This window comes from Schistocerca gregaria, chromosome 1, assembly GCF_023897955.1.
Source record: "Schistocerca gregaria isolate iqSchGreg1 chromosome 1, iqSchGreg1.2, whole genome shotgun sequence".
NCBI lineage: Eukaryota > Metazoa > Arthropoda > Insecta > Orthoptera > Acrididae > Schistocerca > Schistocerca gregaria.
Window position 1 is genome coordinate 834,918,379 of NC_064920.1, and position 17,602 is coordinate 834,935,980.

Sequence of the window (17,602 nt, forward strand, 5' to 3'; positions counted from 1 at the left end):
TCGAATACTAAATGTTTTTGTAAATCATATATGTATGCCTGACCTATCCAATGTCATTATAAAAGTAATCCACAGATGAAAAATATATTTTCCCCCACAGCCACACAGTTTATGATATTAAACAAAGGGTAAACGTAGATCATTGACACAGATACAAAGGAATAATAAAGTTTATCTTAGTAAGGAGAGACTGTACCATAATTTTTATAAATAATGATCCAAAACCCATTTTCAGTTATGGTAAAAGGATTATTGCCCAAAAAATAGACACAGTAAAATATATTTATATTTCATACAAAACTTCAACATTTGATTGTAGATACAACATCTGTTACAATGATATGGTTTTACATCACCTCTCTACCATCTTTTCATAAAATAATGAATTATTTGTCAAAAATGAGTGTTTCACAATAACATGACTTTACACTTGAGCTTCATACCAGAGTACATCACTGTTTTACATCAGAGTTACAGAGTAGTTAGAGGACAGGAAGTCATACACAAACCTTAGTCAACAAAACTATTATCAGTTACAAAAATTAATGCACTAATTTTTCTCATATTTTCTTTATCATGAGTGCACCAGACAAAAGTCCATTGTATACAATGAAAACAAGTTTGTTGGTAGTATTAAAACATGTTTATTGCCAATACATATGCAGTTCCCTGTAGCACAGCCATTGTAAGTATATTCCTGACATCAGGTATACGGGCACTTGCCACTGACCCTACATTGCAGAATGATGTAGAACAGCAAGAGGTGCATGCATAAAGTTTGGTTCTTTCACCAATAATAATACACCCTGCATCACACCTCTCAGTACAGTTGCGTTCCAGGGCCCACATACGTGGACTAGATGTTGAATTCTCAGTGCTTGTTGTGTAGGAGTAACGTCTCACCTATTTAACAATACCCACATAGTCAGTGACAGCTTCAGAGAATAGTTTTTGTTGAGTTAAGTAATGTTCCATTAATATTACTATTCCATTACTAATTCTAAAGTCTTCAAAAATCAATGTAGGTGTTCATTCATTTGAAAAATATTAAATGTTACTAATCTACAACAGTATTTTAAACTTAGTGCTCAGATGATATTGTTCATAATATTGGATGTCAAAGATCAGGTACATAACTCTTTACTAGGAAAGAACTCACTAAGGCTGCATCCTATGTAAGTTACAGAAGTAACTGACAGCACGTGACAGCTTCATACAGCATAACACAACTGCCAGTATAGTTATGGAAGTGTCCTACGTGAGTTACGTTCGTGGCACTGCCTGTCCTGTGCTACAATTTGCAATGTCTCAATTCAAACATGTTTGAATCTTGTCGCTGCAGCATGCATGACAGTGACAGAGACAGCTACAAGTTTTCTCGGCAAATCATTGGAGACGACATCACAAATGCTATGAAATACTTGTCATCCAGTTCTACGAAAAGTATTCAGTGAAAATAAAATTGATTCTTCCTCATCTTACAGCTTGATATCTTCAGTTGACAAAGGACTGGATTTATTTTCATTATTCATCATAGTTACTCTGCTGCATGAAACTAAGTGAATGACTGCATGAAATTTTTAAGAGTTTGCAGAGGTAAGATCACTTTGCATAAACATTGTTCATTTTAGGCATTACATTATTTCATATGAAATGTAGCCAGTATATCAAAATTGTATTTAAAGTTGAGAGCAGAATGATATCTCTTTTTATTCTTGAGATATTATTGTTATATTTGCAGATGGGTCTCTCACAGTGCGCTCAAATCCTTTCCTGCACATTGGGAATCACGTAGTTGTAAAAATCATTGTATTTTGTAAACAATTCAAGATATTGAAATGAGGCATTTTGGAAATGACAGCACGCAAAAAGAATGTATTTTGTCATATGATTAACACTTGATACGTTTTGTCAAATGTTTGAGTGGAGCGAAAACAAGACTCCTTATAAATTACACAATGAGTTTTTGTCTCAATTTTCATAGCCAAACAAAGTGAGAAATGGGCAAGTAGGATATCAAAGTGACCAGTGTGAGGTTTAGTTTTGCAAGAAAATATTTAATAGCTTGAAAGCAATCAGGGTAATTAAGGAAAACGTAATTAGTGATTTGAGGAAAAACTGAAATATTTCACGAACAGCTGCTGTTAGCTATATAAATGAAGTGCCAAAAAGTTCATCTGTTCAAGGCTTAGCTAACTTGTGCATACAAAGATACATTGGTGTGATATTTAACTGTCAAAAAAGGCTGCCTTCAAATAAGTACTAACTTTAGAATTTTGAGAACAGAAGAATAAAACTTGAAAATAAAAGAATGAAAGAAATCAGTCAAATATGTTGTGAAATGATTTGTCTGAAAGAAATAAAATACAGTGGGGTCTATAAAAATATAGACACACTTTGAAAGTTATTATCTTTGGAACAAAATGACATATCACAGCAATTTTGTGTGGCAGCATAGTCCAGTGCTTTCTCAACAGATCTTGGTGCGCATTTTCCAGCAGATGACAATGTAGCAATGAATGAAGTAATTTTGTCACTTGGATAATGCAAAGCCATATTGAAGTGGTACTGAAAGTATGAAAACACAATAGAGGTACAAAGGCAATCGTGTAATGTGTATGGAACTCAGCCACTAACCCGTACTACAATTTATCACAGTCAGGATAAATTTGAAGCTTATGGTACTGTTCAGACTGTGCACAAAATATTCCATTTACTGATGAGGTGATGACTTATACATCAGCTGTACCAGGTTCTTTAAATTTAAATCAAGACTGTGGATTATAGAAGTTGAGTATTTGTGAAAAGTATGTCTTCCATTTTTTATTATATGTAACTCTTGTTGGTCAGTATTTTCCCCAGCTGACCAATAGTAAGCTGCTCCATTTTAGAAAATTTACTAATATATTATTATTATTATTGTGCTTTTACGGCCTCATTGGACCACTTCAGTCAATTTCTTTCCGGTCTTCCTAAGATTTTTCATTGTTTTTTCCTTCTTGGCTTTCCAGTATTTCTTCATTCTATCCGATCTTTGTTTTCGTTCCTCTTCTGAAAATACCCTTTTAGTTGTTTCTCTTTTATCAATTTTTGGTAAGAATCTAATATTTCTATTTTTTAATTTATTTACTTGTTTTGATTTGGTTTTCAAGTCCTCCAGAGTTATGTCTAGTTCTTTCATGTCTTCTTTTATTTCCTTTATCCAGACAGGTTGTTGTTTTTGTTTCCAGAGTTTCTCTAAAATTTTGCGTATTAATCTGTCTTCAGGTGTTCTCAATAGATGGCCAAAAAATGATATTCTCTTCTTTCTCATGGTATCCGTTACTGGTTCTATCTCCTGATATACTACTGCATTTGGGACAATACGCCATTCTCCTGCTTTTTGGTACTTTTTATTGATGCATGTCCTTATTATTATTCTTTCTATTTTTAGAATTTTGTCTGTGTTGTTCTTTTGATTTAGCTTAAACAGGTTTTCACTTGCATAGGTTATTTCTGGTTGGACAACAGTCTTGTAATGTTTTAATTTTGTATTTATTAACAAACATTTTTTGTTGTATGTGTTTCTGGATACTTTTTGGGCTCTTGATAATTTATTAGTTCTCTCTGTCCAGGACATTATTTCATTTAAGTTATAGGTTATATTTTCTCCAAGGTACTTAAATTGTTTTACAATTTCTATATCAGTCCCACACATCTGTACACTATTTATTACAAGGGGGTCCGTTGCCATTATTTTTGTTTTTTTCAAGTTAATCCTACTTTTCCAGCAATATTTTGGAGATTTGTGAGTTGATCCCTAGCCTCCTCAATGTTGTTGGCTAGTAGTGCCAGATCATCTGCAAATCCCAAACAATTTAGGCTAATTTTGTCTTTATTGCACCCAATTTTTATATTTTTTTATTTTCTTTACACCATTCTCTCATTAAATATTCCAGAGTACAGTTGAAGAGAAGGGGTGATAATACATCACCTTGTCTTAGTCCTGTTTTAATTGTGAAGGGTTCAGACATTTCACTTCTGAACTTCACCTTTGATTTAGTATTTGTTAACGTTAAGCTTATCATCTTCACTAGTTTAGGATGTAATCCAAGATTTCGTAGTATTTTCAACATTGAAGGTCTGTGAATACTATCATATGCTTTTTTAAAGTCCACGAAAGTTATAATCATTTGTTTCTGTCTTCTTTTGTAAATATCCATTACCAATTTTAGTGTTATGATTTGTTCCGGACAGCTGCGCAACGGTCGAAATCCTCCTTGGTAATCCCCTAATTCTTTTTCCAGATCACCTTTGCATCGATTATAAATTATTCTAGAAAATATTTTATATGTACAATCCAAGAGAGAGATTCCTCTATAGTTGTCCCGGATTAGTTCTATCTCCTTTCTTGTGTAGAGGGTGTATTACTGCTGTTGTCCAATGTTCCGGCAATGTTTCATCATTCCACATTTTAATTAAACTTTGGTGAAGTGATTCTTTACTTGATTCTGATGCATTTTTCCACAGCTCTGCAAATGTTTGATCTTCGCCACTAGCTTTATAATTTTTCAATTCTTTAATGGCTTGATTTACTTCATTAATGTTTGGTGGACCAATGTATTCTGTTGAAGTTTTAATGGGCGTTTCTGTGTTTATATGAAGCCGTTCTTTTGGTTCTTCACCATTCAGTAGTTGATCGAATGCATCTGCTAGAATTTGGGCATTATCTTTATTGTTGTGTGCTATTTTTCTGGTTGTATCTTTTAGCATGAGTGTTGGTGGTTCATATTTTTGAAGTTGTTTACTAAATATTTTATAATAATCCCTTGAATTTGTCTTTTTATGATCTATTTCTATTTGTTGAATAATGCTCTTTTGATATTGTCTTTTAGTACTTTTGATTGTTTTTTGAGTTAGTTTTCTTTGTTTAGTCAATTCTTCATGTGATTTCTCTGTTTTCTGGCTTTGATGATTTAACTATGCTTGGTGTCTATTTTCAAATGCTTTATTGCATTCCTCATTCCACCATTGATGCTTTTTCCTTGGGTTTGGTGGGGCAATTTTTTCGGCTATTTCTTTTAGTTTTGGGACTCTCTCTTCTAATTTATCAGTTTTCTCAATTTTTTGAGTTAGTTCTTTATATTGATCATTGTTTATTAGTTTATGAGGGTCATATATTTTTCTCATTTTAAATTTGGATTTTGGTTTCTTTGCAGGTGTGAATTTACATTTGATTTTCACCATGTAATGGTCTGACCCCATGTCTATTCCTCTGAGTACTTTAACATTTTGGATTTCTTTATGGTAATTTTTGTCCATACAGACATGATCTAATTGCCATTCCGTATCCGAGTGCAGTCTTCCTTGGGTAGTGCCAAGCGGTGGAGATTTTCTTAAAAGATTTCCGTCCATATTTGACTATCGAAGGCATTGAGCCTTGGATGGAGCAAGCTCCGAATTACAACTATGGTTGTGAACCATAGAGGTTGAGTGTTTGGTCCACGAGAGCTATTTTATTTCACTCATATCTGCCAGTAAGCTGGTGAGGACACCCCTATCCGCCACCCGGGGATGCGCCACGTCGGAGTATCACCTCTCCGCCAGCTACGACACCGTAGTAGTATATATCTCCCCTGCTCTGTATGCTTGAAATCATCCTGTACTTCTCTTATCATACGTTTATAGCATTCCCTTTCCTCTTGTCTTAGGGTTTGTTGTGTTTCTTATGGGATGTATAGTATCTCTCTATTTTACTTTCTTGAATTTACATTTTCCTCACATTTCTTTCTCCAACTCTTTTGCGTGGCACTTTATGTTTGTTCTCCTATAACTTTGGAAGTTACCTCTTGAATATTGTTTTCAGGTGTCTCAATCTGCTTTTGACATCTTATTGTTCCCTACTGACCAGTATAACTTTTGTGAAGTTACTTCCAATTTCTTTTGTAAGTTTTTTTTCTTGTTGTATTTTCTTCTGCCAAGTTTTCTATGTTGTGTATAGTATTTTCCATTCTATGTCTATTCAGTTTTCTTTTGAGTTTCATTTTAATTTTTGGATGATTAACATATGGTCTGTGTCACAACCTGCACCCCTAAAGCTTCTAATATCTTTAACACTGTTTTGGAATCTTATTTTGGATAGCTACATGGTCTCTCTCATTCACTAGCCCCCCATCTGGTGACAATGAAGTCCCTAAATGAATGTGTTTGCATTGAAATTTTGTGCTGCTTAGTGTGAGACTATGTGTCATTGCAAAGTTTTTAAGGCAAACCCCATTACATGAATTTTCATCAAGTAAGCTGAAATTGTCAGTGGTTAGTTTCTGAAATTCCTCCTTTCCTACTTTGGCATTAATATCTCCAAACACTTCTTACATTAGGCCTACTTATTGAGTTGTACATGTGTTCTAGTTGACTGCGGAATTCTTTCACATCATCCTTATCTTCTATGGGTGCATTTGCATTTAGAAATGTAAGTCTAGCCAGTGAGTCTGGATTGTGATGTACGATATATGAATATTAACATTTTTGAATTTCTTTATTGAACCATTTATTGATTTATGAATGTAGAATTTGGTTCCAAATTTCATGGCACTGACTGTATCTCTGTACATTATTGTCCTGTCACCTTTTACATATGTCACTGAATACATTTTAGATATGTGAAGAACAAGATTTTTAGTGCTTTACTTGGGATATTTTCCACTTATGACACTCAAATGACATCAGCATCACACTCTGATTTTTGACTGATGAGCTGTTGTCTACAACAATGTAGCATTGCTAAAAGACTCTATGGAAATGCAGAACAAAGAAGATTAGTATTTGGACTTCATGTACAGAGTCGCAGCACTCTTTAAATGTGGATAAATTCACAAAAACACAACCGGATAGTATGCAATTACGGGATCAATGGTAAACTTCACAAACCCATCATATTACTTGAATACCTAGAACTACAAGGTGATAAGAAATGGAAAATATATGTGAATTATTTGCACAGAAGGCAAAGAAAAAGACTGATTTATCCGGAGCATTAAAGGAAACTGGCAAACATGTAAGGAATCACAAGTCAGTATGTGATCCTATATAGATTACTACTTCAGCATTTATTGTCAAGTGAGCATGACAGATGACATTCAACATATTCATGAAAGTACTGGTAGAATGCCTGGTCATTAAAGCCCACCAAGCGAGGTGGCGCAGTGGTTAGACACTGGACTCGCATTCGGGAGGACGACGGTTCAATCCCGCATCCAGCCACCCTGATTTAGGTTTTCCGTGATTTCCCTAAATTGCTCCAGGCAAATGCCGGGATGGTTCCTTTCAAAGGGCATGGCCGACTTCCTTCCCCGTCCTTCCCTAATCCAATGAGACCGATGACCTCGCTGTCTGGTCACCTTCCCTGAAACAACCAACCAACCAACTAAAGCCCACAAAAAATGGACTGGAGATGCCCAGGGAACTTTAATTGGAATAAAAGATGGTTAAAAATGGTTCAAATGGCTCTGAGCTCTATGCGACTTAATGTCTGAGGTCATCAGTCGCCTAGAACTTAGAACTAATTAAACCTAACTAACCTAAGGACATCACACACATCCATGCCCAAGTCAGGATTCGAACCTATGTCAGTAGCGGTCGCTCGGCTCCAGACTGTAGCGCCTAGAACCACCCGGTTACTCCAGCTGGGACGAATAAAAGAAGAAAGAATAATTGTATAAAGGTGACATTCTTCCAGTAAACCCAGTAATTTAAATTTAGCCAGTCTGTATTTGATGATGATATAAGGACAAGAAGAGTGAGATAAGACACCTTAGTTCACAATGTACAGTATATATGCACATATGTAATCCTGTGGTTCATACAGAAACAAAACTGGAGCAAAAATCACTAAAATTGGCAAGAACAATCTTCCTCCATGTACTACAGAGATGCTTGTAAATTATAAACGTAGATGCAGCTCAATGTGCAACTAGGTGATGGTCAAGATGTTCTAGCCTATCATTGCATATGTACATGCCACTTTAAAACAACACTGGTGAAACTTTCACAAATGAGCCAAATACAGGAATGCATAATCAGTTCACTTGTTATGTGGGAGAATAATATGGTAACAAGTGGAACTTAGAAGTATAAATTTTTGTGTACAACTATTTTATATGGAACTGCAAACTATGAAACTTACTTAAGCTATTTTGAGTTCAGACTGTATGACTTGGACCTTAAAACTACGCGGGATGGAAGAGATAAATATGCGAACAAGTGGAGCAAAGATGGAGAATCAGAAATAGAAAAAAAAAGCAGGCACTGTGTCTCAAGAGGCACAAGATCCAAGTAAAAATGTGGCATAAGTTCATTATTTTCTATTTCTTACATCCACCTTCCGCCTCAGTTAGCTTAAAATGTTCCTCTATTATCGGCCCAGTTCTACCTTACAGATCATTCTTTCTTCCCTTCCTTTCCTCCACATGAAAAATTGGTTATAATGGTGAAAATATATGGTATTTAATTTTGGTTTTCCCAGTTCTATTGTTTTCAGATGGATACTGATTGTTCCTGCCTAAACTGTCAATAATTAAGCATGTCTCTTGTGTCTCTCATAGTGTTTAAATTTTATAGCTTCACATGAAAAATCACTTTCGTTGTATGGAATATTTTTCAAATGTTCTCACTGTTATGTCAAATCAAACTTCCTAGCTTCTAAAATGGTATCTGAAACCTGCCTTACAGCATGTACCAAATGATAATTCATGCTTATGTAGCTGAGTGTAGGATACGGGTGCTAAAACAATAGCTTTGTGTACAACACTCAGTATAGCATTCATTCACTGCGTTAAACAGATCCCAGTTAGAAGGGAAACCGCAGGGGATGTGGAACAAGTCAATATTTACATTAACCCTACAACCACCAGGCAGGTGGGACTTTTTCTACTTGTCTTTCACCTTATAAAGTACTATACTCTATGTTTGTATGCTTAACATTTTAAAAACTGGAAATAAAGAATAAAATATATATGCTCCAGGGCATATTTTGCCCTAGGTTGGTATACTATCTGTGGCTGTAATTCTTATTGTCTTCCCTACAACCACCAAGCATGGACAAAAATTGTCTGTACATTTTTATTTTATGCTCCCTTATTCTTTTATTTATTTTATTTACGCATCAAATTCTGTAGGACCAAGTTGAGGAGCAAATCTCCAAGGTCCGTGGAACGTGTCAGTACATGAAATTGCAACATAAAAGTAATATCATATAAAAATAAAATGTTTATTAATATATAAAATGTCAAGCCATACGTTTCAGTAAATGCAAATCAACATTATAACAACAATCAGCTTAATTTTTCAAGGAACTCCTCGACAGAATAGAAGGAGTGACCCATGTGGAAACTCTTCAGTTTCGATTTGAAAGCACGTGGATTACTGCTAAGATTTTTGAATTCTTGTGGTAACTTATTGAAAATGAATGCAACAGTACACTGCACACCTTTCTGCACAAGAGTTATGGAAGTCCAATCCAAATACATTCCTGCCAAGTATCAACTGAGCTGCTTATTTTTGGGAATAAGCTAATATTGTTAACAAGAAATGAGAGTAAGGAATATATATATATATATTCAGAGTCCAATGTCAAAATACTTACTCGTGAACAGGGGCTGAAAAGAGGTCTGAACCACCCATTTCTGAGTCAAAAATACCCTTTTAGAATTAGAAGAGTTACCCCAAAATATAATACCATATGGCATAAGGGAATTAAAATAAGCAAAGTAGAGTAATTTTTGTGTCAAATGATCACTTACTTCAGATACCATTCGATTAGTAAAAATGGCAGCATTAAGTCTTTGAACAAGATCCTTAATGTGGGCTTTCCATGACAGTTTACTATCTATCTGAACACCTAGAAATGTGAACTGTTCAGTTTCACTACTCATATGCCTATTCTGTGAAATTAACATTTTGGATTTTGTTGAATTGTGTTAGAAACTGTAAAAACTGAATCTTACTGTGACTTAGTGTTAGTTTATTTTCTACAGGCCATGAATTTATGTCATGAACTGCACTATTTGAAACTGAGCCAGTGTTGCACACGACATCCTTTACTACCAAGCTAGTGTCATCACCAAAAACAGAAATATTTAAAGTTACCCATAATACTTATCATTTATGTAAATAAGGAACAGGAGTGGCTCCAACACTGATCCCTGGGCCACACTCCATTTGACCATACACCACTCAGAATCCACATCACAGCCATTCTCAACACTGTGAATACTGACCTTTTGTTATCTGTTGCTAAAGTAAGAGGTGAAACAATTGTGAGCTACTCCCCATATTCCGGACAAAAGACAATATAGCTTTTTCAGTTGTTAAACGGCTTCTAAAACCTAACTGTACATTTGATCGCAAATTGTGTGGTATAAAATGATCAATTATCCTTAAATACACAGACTTTTCAATAACTTTAGCAACTATTATTATTAGCAGTTTGTCACAGTAGAGCAAACATCTTTCTTGTGAGCAAGATTTAAAAAAAATTGAGTTATAGAAGCTTGAACGAGGCAGAAATTCTTTCTAACTTAGACAATAAATTTTCAGATTTCAGTGATTTTGAGTCAGATCACACAGAAGTTGAATTGAATTCAAATGAAGAAACAGAGGACAATGAAGAAATGAACCATTCTTCTACTGCTTTCCAGTAGTTTACAAACTGAGGGCAAAGTTGACAATTTTTCTACAGAAAGCCAAAAATGACTGTTTTTGGCCCTATTTTACAAAAAAAGAGTCTTCTTTAAACTCTTTTAAACCATTTTTATTGGAAAGACCATGTTAGAAACCTATGTTCTACAGTTGTTTAGTACTCTCTGGGGAAGGCAATATCTAAATTCGTGATGACTGGAAAGTGACATTAAGTCCAAATAACTTGAAAAACTTAAAAAAAAGGAGTGTCTTCTGTCACGACTCACCATAATATACAGGGTGATTCAAAAAGAATACCACAACTTTAGGAATTTAAAACTCTGCAACAACAAAAGGCAGAGCTAAGCACTATCAGTCAGCGAATTAAGGGAGCTATAAAGTTTCATTTAGTTGTACATTTGTTCGCTTGAGGTGCTGTTGACTAGGCGTCAGCGTCAGTTGATGCTAAGACGGTGACCGCTCAACAGAAAGCTTTTTGTGTTATTGAGTACGGCAGAAGTGAATCGACGAATGTTGTTCAGCATGCATTTCGAACGAAATATGGTGTTAAACCTCCTGATAGGTGGTGTATTAAACGTTGGTATAAACAGTTTACAGAGAATGGGTGTTTGTGCAAAGGGAAAAGTTCTGGACGGCTGAGAATGAGTGATGAAAATGTAGCACGCATCCAGCAAGCATTTGTGCGCAGCCCAGGAAAATCGACTCGCAGAGCTAGCAGAGAGCTGCAAATTCCACAATCAACTGTATGGAGAGTCCTCCGATAAAGGTTAGTTATGAAACCTTATTGTCTGAAATTGGTTCAAGCACTGTCTGCAGCTGATAAGATTAAAAGAATCGATTTCTGTGATTTTATCCTTGCTCAAATGGAAACAGATGAATCTTTCATTTCAAAGATTGTGTTTAGTGATGAAGCAACTTTCCACACTAACGGGAAAGTCAACCGTCACAATGTCTGTATATGGGGCAGTGAGAACCCGCGGGAAACAACTCAGTATATACGTGACTTGCCTAAGGTGAACGTTTTCTGTGCCATTTCAACCAATAAAGTTTTTGGTCCCTTTTTCTTCGAAGGTGCTACTGTAACTGGACTACAGTATCTGGAGATGTTAGAGAATTGGCTGTTCCCTCAGCTCGAACAAGATGCACAACAATTCATATTTCAGCAGGATGGAGCGCCACCACATTGGCACTTATCTGTCCGTAACTACCTGAACGTCAACTACCCGAGGCGATGGATTGGCCGCCAGGCAGCCCGTGACAGAGCACTTCATCACTGGCCCCCTGCGATTTTTTCTTATGGGGGTATGTTAAGGATATGGTGTTTCGGCCACTTCTCCCAGCCACCATTGATGATTTGAAACGAGAAATAACAGTAGCTATCCAAACTGTTACGCCTGATATGCTACGGAGAGTGTGGAACGAGTTGGAGTATCGGGTTGATATTGCTCGAGTGTCTGGAGGGGGCCATATTGAACATCTCTGAACTTGTTTTTGAGTAAAAAAAAAACCTTTTTAAATACTCTTTGTAATGATGTATAACAGAAGGTTATATTATGTTTCTTTCATTAAATACACATTTTTAAAGTTGTGGTATTCTTTTTGAATCACCCTGTATTTTAGTCTGTTTTCCTGTTATAATTACAGAATCAACTGGTTATAAACTTCTGACACTTTTTGGAATGGATTCATGCTATAGAGAATTATGTGAATGTCTTTTTATTATATGATTCTACTAATGTGCTGGTTTAATTAAAGTGTAGCATACTTCGTGTTGGCATAGTCTGCAGTTAATGTGGAACATGAGTGTGCACATGAAAAATAGTATAAATCTTTTAGTATTGTCCAGGGTGGCTTAACCACTGCAGGTTTCTTTTAAAGTAAGATAACCAGCCTCCCCATTGCTATAGGATCCACACCCAATAGCTTTGCAACAACAGCCACAGGTGGGTTTCTTTACCATAGGTTTCCAAACCTGGAAAGGTTTCTTTAGGCAGGATCTCTAGCTGATAATACACTCCTGGAAATGGAAAAAAGAACACATTGACACCGGTGTGTCAGACCCACCATACTTGCTCCGGACACTGCGAGAGGGCTGTACAAGCAATGATCACACGAACGGCACAGCGGACACACCAGGAACCGCGGTGTTGGCCGTCGAATGGCGCTAGCTGCGCAGCATTTGTGCACCGCCGCCGTCAGTGTCAGCCAGTTTGCCGTGGCATACGGAGGTCCATCGCAGTCTTTAACACTGGTAGCATGCCGCGACAGCGTGGACGTGAACCATATGTGCAGTTGACGAACATTGAGCGAGGGCGTATAGTGGGCATGCGGGAGGCCGGGTGGACGTACCGCCGAATTGCTCAACACGTGGGGCGTGAGGTCTCCACAGTACATCGATGTTGTCGCCAGTGATCGACGGAAGGTGCACGTGCCTGTCGAGTAGGGACCGGACCGCAGCGACGCACGGATGCACGCCAAGACCGTAGGATCCTACGCAGTGCCGTAGGGGACCGCACCGCCACTTCCCAGCAAATTAGGGACACTGTTGCTCCTGGGGTATCGGCGAGGACCATTCGCAACCGTCTCCATGAAGCTGGGCTACGGTCCCGCACACCGTTAGGCCGTCTTCCGCTCACGCCCCAACATCGTGCAGCCCGCCTCTAGTGGTGTCGCGACAGGCATGAATGGAGGGACGAATGGAGACGTGTCGTCTTCAGCGATGAGAGTCGCTTCTGCCTTGGTGCCAATGATGGTCGTATGCGTGTTTGGCGCCGTGCAGGTGAGCGCCACAATCAGGACTGCATACGACCGAGGCACACAGGGCCAACACCCGGCATCATGGTGTGGGGAGCGATCTCCTACACTGGCCGTACACCTCTGGTGATCGTCGAGGAAACACTGAATAGTGCACGTTAGATCCAAACCGTCATCGAACCCATCGTTCTACCATTCCTAGACTGGCAAGGGAACTTGATGTTCCAACAGGACATTGCACGTCCGCATGTATCCCGTGCCACCCAACGTGCTCTAGAAGGTGTAAGTCAACTACCCTGGCCAGCAAGATCTCCGGCTCTGTCCCCCATTGAGCATGTTTGGGACTGGATGAAGCGTCGTCTCACGCGGTCTGCACGTCCAGCACGAACGCTGATCCAACTGAGGCACCAGGTGGAAATGGCATGGCAAGCCGTTCCACAGGACTACATCCAGCATCTCTACGATCGTCTCCATGGGAGAATAGGAGCCTGCATTGGTGCGAAAGGTGGATATACACTGTATTAGTGCCGACATTGTGCATGCTCTGTTGCCTGTGTCTATGTGCCTGTGGTTCTGTCAGTGTGATCATGTGATGTATCTGACCCCAGGAATGTGTCAATAAAGTTTCCCCTTCCTGGGACAATGAATTCACGGTGTTCTTATTTCAATTTCCAGGAGTGTACATGTCTATAAGTATCAGAGACTAAACCCAGATGACGTCTCTCTTAGGATCCTAAGCTTATGTTTACTTCAAGTTACTTGAATTGTTTACAGGTTTCATTAATTTGCTGTGGAATGTTACAAGGAAGACTATACTGCTGTCCAGATGGTGTCACTGATGGCATAGTTTGGGAAGAAATTTTGATAACACTGACCTCACATAGTTACAATTTTCAAATGTGATTACTTCAAATTATTATTACAGCAAAAAGAAGAGAAAACTATTCTCTTATTTTGCAGAGCAGAACAATGTACAAATGTTGTTAAAAAAAGAAAGAGAGAGAGAGAGAGAGAGAGAGAGAGAGAGAGAGAGAGAGAGAGAGAGAGAGAGAGAGAGGAGGAGGAGAAGAAGAAGAAGAAGAAGAAGAACACAAAGAAGAAAAAGATTACTTCCTTGCAATTTTCCTGACTCAAGCTCATTTCCTAGTCATCAAGACTTTTGCTATTATCTTCCACAGAGAATAATAAACAACTGAAGAATGTAATGAAAGATGTCAGATTTAATTTCAGTACCCATTTTCAATTCATCTCCACCTTGTAGTTCATTTTTAGGGCCTCACATGCTCACAGAAAAACCAAAGACAGTTTTCTAAACGGTTTAGAACATGATCGTGAGTCGTGACATGGTTTAGAACATGGTCTTTCTAATGAAAACAGGTTAAATGAGTTTGCACAAGACCCTTTTTTTTTGTAAAAGTGGGCCTCAAATAGCCACTTTTGGCACTTTTAGAAAATTTTCATTTTTGTCCTGAATCTGTTAACAACTGGAAAGCAGTGGGAGAATAAAATTTTATATTATAGGACCTTGTACTGGTACGTTATTAGCGAAAAGTTACAGGTGTGTCTGGCCATTACTTTACCAGAGATAAACTGCTAAACTTCACCTTTTATTTAATTTATTTATTTATTTATTCTTTCTCCCCAAGCTTCAAGTTTTTCGGCTGAATCTGTTTCACATTTTTGTTTTAACGGTTTCGTATGCTTTACTGCAAAACCATATTCTGTTTTTTACATGGGTTAGGGCATGGTCTTTCTAATGAAGTAGGTTTAAAAGATTTTTCAGAAAGCTCTTTTTTTTTGTAAAAGTTGGCCAACAATTGCCACTTTTGGGTGTTTAGAAAAATCTTCAATTTGTAAGCTACTGGAAAGTAATAGGAGAAATAATTTTTACGTTCTACAACCTTGTGTTGGTAAGTTATTATGTGCAAAGTTTCAGGTGGATCCCACAATTACTTCTGGATATGTAAAATGCTAAACTTCACTTTTTTTTGAGCATATATATTTTTTCAAATGCCTTTGTATCAAATTATTCATAAGAAAATTGGTCAAGAAATCTTTTATTATTATTATTATTATTTCACTTAAGAGTGAACAAAATGTTGTACAAGATGGCCTAGGTTTGTTTCTTTCAAAAAATATTGCTAGAGATATTATGTCTAAAAACTGTTGAAAACTCAAGGGTGCAATGTTGATAACTGCGATACCGAGTCAAGAAACTGGCTATAATATCTCTGCAAGTATTACACTGGCAAAAGGAAAACTTTACCAATGTCCACTGGGAATATGTATGAATGTTTACACAAAAGTTCAGCAAAATCGGTTAGGCTCATGTGGGAACTCTTTTCTGAAATTAGACCACATCTGGTGGAATGGCATAACTACTCATGCCAGCAAGGATTCAAATTACAGAGCAATTCATGGGATGAGGATTAGAATAAAAAAATCAAGGAGCAGATGGGACATATAGAAACGTATAACAAAGTGGTAGAGGAAGGAAGGGAAAGGACAGAATGATAAATTACAAATAAATATCAAAACTGAAGGAAGGTACTAAAAGAAAGCATGACAGCAGAAGACAAAAATCAATAGGACTTGTGCTTCTATGAGAACATATATGCTGAACATCTACAAGAATTTTCACAATCAAGTAGCACTGAAATAATAATTAGGAAACATAGTGTTTACAGGACAATGCAGTGACACATTGGAGGAGGGAAGGGGTGGGCAGAGAAGGGAACTCCTAAAAGTTTCCTTAAACAGCAGATTGCTATTCACCACATAGAGAAGGAACTGTGTCACAGACAGGCACAATGAATAGGAATACTATTTCATTATGCCTGTTTCACTACGACACAAACAAGCCCCAAGTTCAGGAAGAGGGAAAAAAAATAGTTGGATGTTTTTCTTTCAAGAAAATGATTTTAATGTCAGTATTGCCTAGGTTTTTAACTGGAACTTTCTTATGGCTACTCGCAAGTCAGCATTCATCTTCCAAAAAATTAAAAATACTCCACACACTCTGGTCTAGGGCCCCACATCCCCACAAACGTTCATATAGGTGCCCTTGCACACAAAACAAACAGTTAATGATGTGTGTGATAGTTTTTAACAATTTCTGCAAGCAGCACTGAACACTTTTGCAATTTCTCCACAAACAATTTGAATATTACACATGCTATATAAATACAGAAAAAAATCTCACCATGCACATTCGACGTTCTTTCGGACATTTTGTACCCAAGTCATGGGATGCATTAATTGAAAGGTTGACACAAGGGCCAGTAGGTTCCATGGATTCACACTGATAGCACCAGATTGGTGGCAACTGCTCCGCTGCTTTGGTTGTCACATGTTCCTTTCCAGAAAGAAATTGTGGCTCAGCTGTATAAAAGAAAAAAAATACACATTTAGACTAATGGTCAGTACCACGTAAGAAAATTGAGTTACATTTTGACTCCTACACATAAAGACATTGAAAAAAATCTGCTTTATTCTTTATGAATATATAAGAACAACAGAGATGAAAAATTTGCTAATGGTTTTGACAAGTAAATATGCTAAGTACACAAGTCTTTTACTATGATTCCCTAAATCGCTCGAAGCAAATATTATGATAATTTATTTGCAAAATCCATGCTGGATTACCTTCCATCTCATTGTTAAATCAAGGCATGTTTTCCTCCTTGCACTTTTCTGCCTTTTCTTCCATTACAAAGTGAAATGCATTATACAAGGGGACTTCCCAAAAGTACATTACACATTATTATGGTAGTCTTCTTATGGTAGGCCAAGTAGCTTTTATTGATGTTGCACTACACTTTCAAGTGACACAAATACATGACATTATTTTTCAACATAGTCACCAACTCTCTATAAACAATAATTAGAATGTTCTACCAGTCATTCAGTTTCTCAGTGATAGAAATCTGTTCATTGGTGATAGAGCCATTCATTAGAAAAATCACTTTGCCCCAACATGTTCTTTCAGCTTGTCAAACATATGGAAACTGCATGGTGCAAGATATTCCTTCTTTCCCAATCAGCATCATCCACATTTGTGCATCCTTGGTCAAACAATTGGCACTATTTCATTACCGCTCAACATGTCATTGCAATTGGTGCATACACTGCCAGAATTTTCACAGTGATTATGTGTACATTTTTGACATTT

General features: G+C 37.2%; 1 protein-coding gene across 2 annotated transcripts in view; it reads right to left on the reverse strand.

Moving 5' to 3' along the window:
* Nucleotides 1–261: 261 nt before the first annotated feature.
* The window catches only part of LOC126306178 (uncharacterized), a 32,297-nt gene continuing 14,956 nt past the window's right edge, over nucleotides 262–17,602 (reverse strand). For both annotated transcript variants that reach the window (XM_049992045.1, XM_049992046.1), the window contains exons 3-4: nucleotides 16,634–16,812; nucleotides 262–903 (exon numbers count right to left, since the gene is read on the reverse strand). In XM_049992045.1, the coding sequence (XP_049848002.1) occupies nucleotides 634–903; nucleotides 16,634–16,812 (449 nt within the window). In that variant the 3' untranslated portion in view covers nucleotides 262–633. The remainder of the gene's footprint in view (nucleotides 904–16,633; nucleotides 16,813–17,602) is intronic.